The sequence below is a fragment of the Marmota marmota genome, unplaced genomic scaffold (genome assembly GCF_001458135.2).
Source record: "Marmota marmota marmota unplaced genomic scaffold, marMar, whole genome shotgun sequence".
Lineage (NCBI taxonomy): Eukaryota > Metazoa > Chordata > Mammalia > Rodentia > Sciuridae > Marmota > Marmota marmota.
In genome coordinates this window covers 6,348,073-6,359,374 of record NW_025999869.1, presented here as the reverse complement: position 1 = coordinate 6,359,374, position 11,302 = coordinate 6,348,073, and the positions used below count along the sequence as shown (strand labels likewise).

Here is an 11,302-nt window from a genome sequence, read left to right as displayed (position 1 = left end):
TGAGGCCCTTGAGAGACAGAGGGTCTACATAAGTGCCTATGATCGAGACAGCCCAAGCACAGAGCAGCTTGGGTCGGACTCCCCTCGAATCCTCTGCCCTAGCCCCCAAATGCCTGGCCAGCTCCCCGCTGTCATCTGCTCGCAATATCGCCTGGGTCCCGCCAGGGGGCAGCAGAGATGGCGGCCCTAGAACAACTCAAGCCGTAGGGACTAGGGGAGGGGTTTCCGCTTCCGGGCGCCGATAGCTATTTCCGCTTCCGGCCACTTGGCTTGAAAGGCGCTGACGGTAGGATGGACGCTCTAGTGGCTCGGTGCTCGGCGCGGCTGCTGCAGCAGGTCTGTAAACTTGGGACCTCGGAGGGGAGGAAGCAGGCCCTGACTCCTGCCGGAGTGGCGCTGGTGATGCGGCAGCGAGGCGGGGTCTCGGGTCTCTGACGCAGGAGTCCAACTCCCGAATCCCTGGCCTGCAATGCCAAGGCACATGCTTTCCCCGGTGACTGTTTTCTGTGGAAGAAGGAAGGGGTGGGAGAGGCGAAGACCTGTCATTCCAAGGCTTGTGTGACCGTGACATTCTGAGACGTGGCCGGCCTTGCACTCCCGGACCTCCGCGGTCCCTCCACCCCACGCACCTGTGCCGCCTTAGGGCACGCGCGGGGCGGGGCAGGCCGGCTGCATCCGGCTGTGCGACTCTGCCTGGGTCCTCTAACAAGCAAGAGGATTCCTGAGAGGGTCCTTACGTGGTTCATATTAATAAGCTGGGGTTTGCTTTCTGCCTTCAGCATTCGTAGGGGGGAAAAAAAAAGAGTCACAAGTTATAAAAGCCAAAGTAGGTCCTGCTTTATTAGCTTTTATGTCCAGGTGGGAAGAGGCGATAAGAGAATCGTTACCCGTTCTCTCCTATTACAGGAACTGCTTTGTGCCGATTCAGCAATCACAGAGTACAGGTTGGTCAGGGAAATGGATAAGCTCCTTGCTGTTCTGAGCCATATGTTTATTGCTTTGGGGACATAGGGCTGCTTCACTGGTTTGTGATAAGATTCATAAAGATAATTTCTTAGAAGTGCCCAGCACCTGGAACAATGTATGCTCATTTATGCCAATGTTTTTTTTGGAGGGGGGGGGGGGGTAGCTTTCCTTGGTATCTCTTCTGAAATTTCAGGTGAGAACTCTTCCCCTGGATTTTGCAGTTAACTTAGAAGTTTTTTTAATTCAGAATTTTGCTTTAGTTTTTGGAGTTAATGTACAAAGCCTGGCCTAGGACTCAAGTCACTGAAAATACAAGCAAAAATGGGAAAATTACTTAGTCCCGGAAAGGATAAAAGGTGACACATGAGCTATTTCGAATTTGACCGAAGGTGTCTTGCAGTGCTTCGAATCAAATGATACCAGGAAAGTGCACCAGATCCCCAGTTGAGGGCAGGGTGGCCGCAGGGCAGGTGTTTGGGTTTAAGAGTATCAAGTCATAAAACTTAGAAACAGAGGCAGGTGGATCAGCCAGAAAGTTAGCTAATACTCTAACAGGGTGGTTTGTTGAGATGAAGAAGGAACTAGGGATGGGGCTTATTCCATTCTTTCCTTTTGAGGTACTGGGATTGAACCAAGGGTCTCATGCACACTTAGACAAGAACTCTACTACTGAGCTGCATCCACAGCCCTTATTTTTCATTTTGAGCCAGGGTCTTGTCTTGCTAAATTTCCCAGACTGGCCTTGAACTTGTGTTCTTCCTGCCTGAGTGTCCTGAATAGGTAGGATTACAGGTGTGAGCCATTGCACTCCTCTTATACCATAATATTCTTGAGTATTCCTGGTTCTCCTAAAGTACACACTTAGTTTTATCTTATCAAGGATAATATGCAAGAGTTTCAGAGAAGGGAAAATCACAATTTGTCAAAGAGAAAATCCATTCTCATCATCTCTGCCTTGTCTTGTGTAGAAGGGAAATGAGGAAGTAAGTTTATGGTCCAATTTACTAGATTGTGGAAACCATCCATCAAACTGGACTGAAAAATTACCCTTCCTTTTATAGGAAAAAGAGATTAAGTCTCTAACTGCTGAAATTGACCAGTTGAAAAACTGTGGCTATTTAGAAGCTTCTCCAAATTTGGAACAGTTGAGAGAAGAAAATTTAAAGTTGAAGTATCGGCTGAATATTCTTCGAAAGGTGAGTACTCTGGGTGTTTTGTTGTTGTTGTTTTGTGTGTGTGTGTTTAAGATTTTTATTACTGAAGATTCTGTAAGTGTACCCTATGGAAATCCAGGTAAGGGAAAGTAGAAATCTTGTGCTTTTCCCTGCATTAGCCAAGCTAGAACTTGGTGCTTATAATGAAGAAGTTGGTATGGTCATACCCTTCTAGGACCCTTCAGAATGTTTCACCATACAAATGTTTAGGTAGCTTAAAGATTTAAGTATGGTTGAGATGTTTCTTTCAACAGCTTATGCCTGTGTGGTTTTTCTTTGTTTGTTTTTAATAAAAATATGTTTGGTTTTGAAGCCTCTGCCAGTATCATAAAGGAGATATTTTAAAATATACCCACATACCTTCTCTACCCCGAGTTGGTTTTTTACAATTTAATTTTTATATGTTTTCAACATGATTTGGGGGTTTTCCCACTTAATATTTCAAATATTTTTTTCCGTGAATCTTGTGTTCTGTTTATTTAATGGCCTCCTAACCTAACAATGATTATCAGTTTAAAAAAAGCTTGTTTCAAGTTTTTGGCCTGCGTTCCACGTTTCCTGATATGACATCCCAGAGTATGGAGTATGACCTCATTCTGTAATTGTTTTCCTATATGTGGGTATTGGTTTCAGACCAGCTGCATGGGCTTTACATCTTTCTTTTTTCCCCAAAGAGGATTGTGCCTATTCACTTTATACTCTGCCTGCCCAATTCCTGTGGTCTTTTATTGCTGTGCTTGAAAGAGCTTTGTCCTTGAATCTTCTCAAATCACATATTACTTTTTCATGGAATCCTCTCCTACAAAAATTCTTTCTGTGTTTATCATTTGTTCTGCGTTTATTTATACTGAATTCTCTTATATTTTTAATTAAATATTGTGTGCTAAAGTAAAGGAAAATATTCAAAAGGCAGTCTGTATTCTAATGCACATCTCTAACAAATTAGCACTGATGTGCAGATGGGAGAATGCTTGCAGTGGTTCACATCAGCTAAACAAGGTACACAACACAACTGGAAAGAGCAAGCCACAGAGGAATACAGTACTCTGTGTGATGACCATTCACCCTGCCTGATTCACTTGGCCACATGCTGTACCTTGAAGCATTTATGGGATGGATGGGAGGCACTTTATCCTTGTTATCTCATTAACTTAGCACTAGCCTTGGTTTTCCTCATGCCTGCTTCCATTGAGCTGTCATCATTTTTTAAGATAAAGTCTTATATGTAGTATTTATTTACTAGTTATTATGGGTGTCTTTCCCACTGATGAGTTTAAGATTGTTATGATAGTGCTATTGATGGATCACATAGATTTTGAGTAATCTGCTTTTAATCTTAATTTCCTCAAAAATTCTTATTTTAGGATGTAATTTTTACATAATATGAAGTTTTTCAGTATGTTCATTTCAAGTTATAAGAAATGTTCCTAGCGTGTGATATTTGTTACATTCATTGAGTTTACCATTTTGAAGGAGAAAAAACTTGGACATGTGAAACAAAGTGTTACATTTATTTTAATCAGATATTTTCATGGTTGCTGAAATCAGTGGTTATTATGTTTTATGTATGTACACACCTTTAGAATATGCATGTATACCAATACCCCTATCTTTTAAAATATTTACATTTATTATAGTAGATTGGGGTCTTAAGAGCATAACTAAATAACTTAGTGGTTTCCATAGGAAATCTTTAGATTGTGAAAAGCATGTCTTTCTTTTTTTAAAGATCTTTCATAGTGGGTAGTTAACTATTGATCAACCAAAATTTCAAAATCAGATCTTTTTGTGAATTTAAAAATATTTTGCCAGGCGTAGTGATGCATGCCTGTAATCCCAGAGGCTTGGGAAGCTAAGTAGGAGGATCCCAAGTTCAAAGCCAGGCTCAGCAATGGCAAGGTGCTTTGCAACTCAGTGAGACCCTGTCTCTAAATAAACCCAAAATAGGACTGGGAGTGTTCAGTGGTTGAGTGCTCCTGAGTTCAATCCCTGGTGTGTGTGTGTGTGTGTAATTTCTTCTTAGGGTAGAGAGAGGGTGATGAGAATATGTAGAACTCACACTCTCCATTCCAGTACTCCATTTGAATCTTGGCTTTGCAGTTTATTCTTATCTTTGACAAATTATTTAATTTCTTGTTCACATATAAATAATGATAATAGTAAACTCATTGTTGTTGTGTAGATGGAGTAAGATAACAAAGCACTTAGCTCAGGTTTTTATATAAAAGCTTATAGTCTGTTACCATTACTCTTTCATACTTTGTGCATGGGTGTGTGTGTGTGAAAGAGAGAGAGGTGCAATGTATAATATTACGGATTGAATTCACGGCCTCTCTTCTAGGGAAGTGTTCTTCATCCCCAGCCCTTTTATTTTTATTGAGAAAGGTCTGACTAAATTATATAGAGTAGCCTTGAACTTGAACTTGTGATCCTCCTGCTTTAGCTTCCTGAGTNATGGATGGGAGGCACTTTATCCTTGTTATCTCATTAACTTAGCACTAGCCTTGGTTTTCCTCATGCCTGCTTCCATTGAGCTGTCATCATTTTTTAAGATAAAGTCTTATATGTCAGGTCCTAGCATTTATTTTATTTTTTTTTTTTAAAGAGAGAGTGAGAGGGAGAGAGAGAATTTTAATACTTTTATTTTTTATTTATCGGTGGACACAACATCTTTGTATGTGGTGCTGAGGATCGAACCCGGGCCGCATGCATGCCAGGCGAGTGCGCTACCGCTTGAGCCACATCCCCAGCCCAAAACTGCCTGTTTTTGTGGAATTTTATGAAATTTTTTTCCCTTTTATGCCTTGAAGAAATCAGCATTTTGATGGAAATAATACATTTTGCGTGTGTAGTTTTTGTCCAGTGAGTTTCACTTCCAGTGTTTGATGTGAAGTGATTCAGCACTGGCTTTATACTTCTATTTACTCAGAGCTTTGGAGATGCTGAGATTCAGCCCTTTCTGCCTCCCAGTTTTCTTTTTTCAGGGGAAGAAGAGGTCATGCTAGAGATTGAACCAAGGCCTTGCACATGTTAGGCAGTTGCTGTACCACTAAGCTATGCCCCCATCCCCAGGTCCTTCCCAGTTTCTGATAAAACAAATGTAAAAACTAAGGTCTCATGTCTAAGCATGTCTTGGGTGTCCTGGGATGGGTTTGTCCTACTCCATGTCTCAGCAGATCTCATGTAGGAGACATATGAAAGTTCCTGACAGTATTTGGGGAAATTGTATGATGATATTTTGTTGATACATTTCCATTCTTTTCCCGCAGAGTCTTCAGGCAGAGAGGAACAAACCAACTAAAAATATGATTAACATCAATAGACGCCTACAAGAAGTCTTTGGTTGTGCCATTAAGGCTGCATATCCAGACCTGGAAAATCCTCCTCTGATAGTAACACCAAGTCAGCAGCCCAAGTTTGGGGACTATCAGTGTAATAGTGCCATGGGCATTTCTCAGGTGATGTGTTATTATGACTCACTCTGGGTGATTTGATTCTTTTAGGTATGGTCGTTATTACCATTTACGTGAATCATAGCAGGTTGTTGTATCTATAACGAAAAAGACACTTCCCACATTAAAAGTTTGAAAAACTTGAGCTGGGCATGGCGGCACACATCTATAATCCCATCGGCTCAGGAGGCTAACCCGGGAGGATCACAAGTTCGTGGCTGGCCTCAGCAACTTAGTGAGGACCTTTGTCAAATTTTAAAAAGGCTGGGAATGTGGCTCAGAAGTTAAACACTCCTGGGTTCAATCCCTAATTCCAAAAGAAAAGTTGAACATATTCCTAATGTTCTTTAAAAAAATTAAAAGCACAAATTTGAATTTTCAGTTTTATTTTTTTATTGTCATTATTAAGGAGCAGTGTTTGGTACTGTTTTGCTCTGGTTTTTCCTGTTATATCCAGGATTGCTGAGTATATTTAATGACTATTTGAAAGTAATTAATAAAGTTAGCCAATTGCTGGTGCCTAGCATGGTGGGGCAGGCCTATAATCTCAGTGACTTGGCAGACTGAGGCAGGAGGAATTACAAGCTCAACTCCAGCCTGAGCATCTTAGCAAGACCCTCAACAACGTAGTGAGGCCCTGTCTCAAAATGAAAAGGATTGGGATGTAACTCGGTGGTAAATTGCCCCTGGGTTTGATCTCAACTACCAAAAGAAAGACAATTAATACCTAGCATTCCATCAAATATTTGGCACAGTGGTGGTATCTTTGACTTAGGCTTATGTGTTATATTTTTAAACAGAATTCCCCCTCCTTTGTTTTTGTAGTACTAGGGATTGAACCCAAGAGTTCTATACCTCTGAACTGCATCCACAGCCCTTTTTAAAATTTTGAGACGAGGTCTAAGTTGTCCCAACTGGTCTTGAACTTGGAATTTTCCTGCCACAGTCTCCTGAGTGGGATTATAGGCATGTGCCACCAGCCTGACCTAGTTTCCTATTTTGAATAATTATATTACCTAATGTGTCTCTGGTTTATTACACCAGGCTTGTTGTAACTTTCGGCTTTCTGTATTTGTTGTTGTTGTTGAATATGAAACGCTTACTCTAACAAGTGCACACCTTTTTCTGAGAGTGCTATTTATTACTCAAGTCTGAATATTGCACACTTTCGTGACGTGACCATCAGAAATATAAATATGCTAGCATCAGGCTTCATAACTATAGACATACACACACATCTGGACCTTTTTAAGGAAGATATAACTTATTTTGAAGTGGAGATCATGTGGTTTTGCTGCTCTTCTATTCTCTTAGCATTATTGATACTTTCTGCATGTGATGAGTTTTTTTGCAAAGTACATCTCATGTTTTGTCTCTTATGCATTTCCAAGTAATTTGCTAAAACCTGTTGTGTAACTTTTTATATTGCATTATAGATGCTCAAAACCAAGGAACAGAAAGTTAATCCAAGAGAAATTGCTGAAAACATTACTAGACACCTGCCGAACAATGAATGTATTGAAAAAGTTGAAATTGCTGGTCCTGGTATGATACAAATTTATCCTTCTAATAATTGTATTGATGATAAATTCTTTCTGAAATTGGGGGGGGAAAAAAGAGCGAGAGAGGGAAAACAGTTAAAGTTTACACATTGAGGCTGGGCATGCTCTCTGGTCCAGAGAGCACTTAGCATTTGGGAGGCCCTAAGTTCAGTCCCAGCACCACCTGGAAAAAAAAAGGAACACTTATACACTGAACAAGATGGGAAAGCACCTTGGCTGCAAGTTAAGATGCTGAAGTTTTTGTCTAGACTTCACTACTAACTGCCTGATCTTGGATGAGTTTTTTTCTCTCTGTGGTTCAGTTTTTATCGGCAGTAAGAGAATAGACAATGGCAAAAGATTCTCTTTTCTAGGCTGGGGTTGTGGCTCAGCAGTTGTGTGTTCGCCTAGCACATGCAAGGCCCTGGGTTCAATCCTTAGCACCACATACAAATAAATAAAATAAAGGTATTTGTCCAACTACAACTAAAAATAAAATATCAAAAAAAAAATCCTCTTTTCTGTCAAGAGATGAACAGATTATCTGCTGAAGGTGGAAAGGTCCTGAATTAAGTAGGAAGCTCTCAGGAGAGGGTGAAGGTTTGAAATAGATACTGAGACTAGAAATCACAAGAGGGCTTTAGTGAAAATATTAGGTGATATTGGAATCCTGAAATGTTTTACCAAANTTTTGCTGAGGCTGGCTTTGAACTTGGAATCCTCCTGCCTCAGCCTCCTGAGCTGTTGGGGAGCTGAGGTTGGCTTGCAGATATTTAAGTACAGTGGGAAGCCATTGGAGAACAACCAGAGTTTAATTAGATTACTCTGGGCTGGGTGCTGTGGCACACACCTGTAATCCCAGCAGCTCAGGAGGCTGAGGCAGGAAGATTGCAAGTTCAAAGCCAGCCTCAGCAACAGCAAGGTGCTAGGGCAACTCAATGAGACCTTGTCTCTAAATAAAATACAAAATAGGGCTGGGAATGTGGCTCAGTGGTCAGGTGCACCCAAGTTCAATGCCCGGTGCGCCCCGCCCACACACACACACACACACACACACACAGATTACTCTGGCTACCATGAGACAAATAAGGGAAACCAATGATAAATGAGTATCTCATTATCATAATCATCTACTTGAGTGGATCTGATGGTTTGGGATTAGATAGTGAAGAATTTTGTCCATTGTTATTTAGGAACCATTGGTCTAACTTACATTAAACAATTCATTGAAAGTTAAAATTTTTATAATACTGTGAGAATAACCGACATTGATTCAACTATGATTGTCCTAATTCACTAAACAGATTGCAGTCCACTGATAAGAATTCTGCAAATCTTGGTGACCTGCTATCTTCAGCTTGTGACTAGGTTTACAAAGTTAAAAGTAACCAATAAAGGCTTTGCTTTTGATGTTTGCAGTCCACTTGAGGAAGTAATCAAGTCAATAGTTATTACTACATGTCATGTGCTACCTCTTAAATGTTATCGTTTCTCATGGAATGTACTTGTTCTTATTTAAACATCTTAGTCATTTTGTAAATTATTTTATATTTTCTGATTGGTATTAGGTTAAACCATGTAGGAGATTGGGGGACCCAGTTTGGCATGCTCATTGCTCACCTGCAGGATAAATTTCCAGATTATCTGACAGTCTCACCTCCTATTGGGGATCTTCAGGCTTTTTATAAGGTTTGATACCATTTATCTGATATATTTGTATCTGTCACTTGTCATAATTATCCATTTTTCTTGGGAAGTTCGAAATAATATTTGAAACGACTGGAGCTTAATGGGGTTAAGTGAAAGTCATGGTTTCACCGATACAGAAGTGACCCTCTTGAACTCAAATTACTTAACATGTAAACATGCAAGAAACATAAATATGTAAAGTGGAATAGACATGTGTACGTACGCTGGCCCAGCCATAACAATATTTTACCACACAGATGAAAATGAAAGCTGCTTGACTGAGTTCACCTACTTGAAAAACTTGATTCCTGGATCCTTTGTTCTGTTTTTGTAGTTCTTGGGACTTAACACAGGGGCACTATATCACTGAGCTACATGCCTATCTGGATTTTAATTTTTTTTTTTTTAAATTTTGAGTCTTGTTCAGATGCCCAGTGCCGCAGGATCCATTGCATTTGGTTCTGTGCATAGAAAAAAGCTGCTCACCCCTTAACACATCATCTTTGTTCTTTGGTGTTGTTAAAAACTAAATTATAGCACATTATCTATTGTTAAGTGAATATGTTCATTTGTTTTTTTGCAATACTGGGGATTGAGCTCACCATCACTCTACCGTTAAGCTATGTCCCCAGCCTCCAACCACCCCCTGCGTTTTTTTGTAAGACAGGTTTTCTCTGAGTTGAATTCGGACTCAAATTTGGGATCCTTTTGTCTCAGACTCCCAAATATATGGGATTATAAGCACACGCCACCAAGCTGTGCAGGGGGCTGTTAATGAAAGTCCATTTTAAATGTTTAAAACATTTTGAGGGGCTGGAGTTGTGGCTCAGTGGTAGAGCACTTGCCTACCATGTGTAAGGCACTGGGTTCAATTCTCAGCACTGCATATAAATAAATGAATAAAATAAAGGCCTATCAACATCTAAAAAATGTATTTTAAAAAACATTTTGAGTATTTTAAAAATACTAAGTATATATGAAAGCTTTTAGAAGACAGATTTACACATCATCCATAATTTTAAAACACCCACAGTGGTCACCTTTCTTTCATTTCCTTGACTAATTCATACACATTTATATCATTTATCATATTTTTGTGCTTATTTAACATTGTACATTTTTGTATATTGCTTTGACATAACTACACATTACTTTGTTGGATTGGTGTAACAAACTTTACAGTATTGCCCTAAAGTCCCCAAAATAAGATTGCTTTGTTGAAAAGTAAATGTTTGTAGAGTTCATTTCTTTTGGTATTTTTTAATGAAAATAAGCAAGATGTTTATTGATATGAAACTGCTACAATAAAATTATTTGGGGTTCTCATTTTTTAATACAATGAGGCAGACCTGTTAATACAAGAAATTATTTGTAATCTATTGCTAAAATTTATAAACTGCAGTAAGGAAAAGTAACTTTCAGTGTTTGTTGAAACATAGGTATATATTAGCAAAAAAAAAAAATCTGGAATTATACACCAAAATAGTTTGAGATTGATTTTTGTCCTTCCCCTTCAGCAAGCTTGTATTGGCTTCCAAAATGAAACAATGAAAACAATTTTCTTTTTAATTGAAAAAAATCACCATATCCAAAGTGGAGATTAAGGCACAGAAAATTCAGTCCTATGGGTTCACTACCTCTTTGAACACAAAAGGCTTTTGTGGATTAGGAAAGTAGAACAAAAACTATAGTGATAGTTATGTATTTTCAAGAAAATATTGAAAGAATACAGCTGCTTGTCATTTTAATCTGTAAGAGTATTCGATTTCCTTTGGACAGAGCTGAGGTCTTTCCATAGGGCCCCATGCATGCTAGTACTTTACCACAGAGCTATTGCCCTAGTGCCTGAGATAATGTAATTGACTTTTGGTAGAACATTTTTTCCATTGTTCTAAATCTTCACTTTTTCATGGTGTGTTTAGAAAAGCATAATTTTTTTCTCTAGAAATACAGGATTGGATTCTTATACACCATGCTTTTATTAAAAAACAGGAGTCTAAGAAGAGGTTCGATACTGAGGAGGAATTTAAGAAGCGAGCATACCAATGTGTTGTTAATCTCCAGAGTAAAAATCCAGATATTATAAAAGCTTGGAAGCTTATATGTGATGTGTCCCGTGAAGGTGAGTCTCTGAGCTTCATTCCTTCATCCTCAAGTACTATGATATAGTTTCCTTCAGTTTTTATTCAAATGGCTTCTTTTTCTGTGTTTTTCCTTACTGTTCTAGGCATTGAACCCAGGGGTACTATACTACTGAGCTGCATTCCCAGCCCTTTTTATTTTGAGACAGGGTCTCAGTTGCTGAGACTAGCCATGAACTTGAGATCCTGCTCTGTCAGCCTCCCAAGTTGCTGGGATTCAGGTGTATACCACCATGCCTGGCTTCCCTATGGATCTTGAATGACACTTCATAAATTTTTGAGAATGAGCTAATAGATAT

The 11,302-nt window shown here is 39.3% G+C and overlaps 1 protein-coding gene across 1 annotated transcript in view; it reads left to right on the top strand.

Moving 5' to 3' along the window:
- The first annotated feature begins 213 nt into the window (after positions 1 to 213).
- Positions 214 to 11,302, top strand: part of Rars1 (arginyl-tRNA synthetase 1) — a 36,838-nt gene continuing 25,749 nt past the window's right edge. The window contains exons 1-6 of the mRNA XM_048814850.1: positions 214 to 336; positions 2,028 to 2,162; positions 5,450 to 5,638; positions 7,069 to 7,284; positions 8,731 to 8,862; positions 10,855 to 10,984. Coding sequence (XP_048670807.1) covers positions 292 to 336; positions 2,028 to 2,162; positions 5,450 to 5,638; positions 7,069 to 7,284; positions 8,731 to 8,862; positions 10,855 to 10,984 — 847 coding nt within the window. The 5' untranslated portion in view covers positions 214 to 291. The remainder of the gene's footprint in view (positions 337 to 2,027; positions 2,163 to 5,449; positions 5,639 to 7,068; positions 7,285 to 8,730; positions 8,863 to 10,854; positions 10,985 to 11,302) is intronic.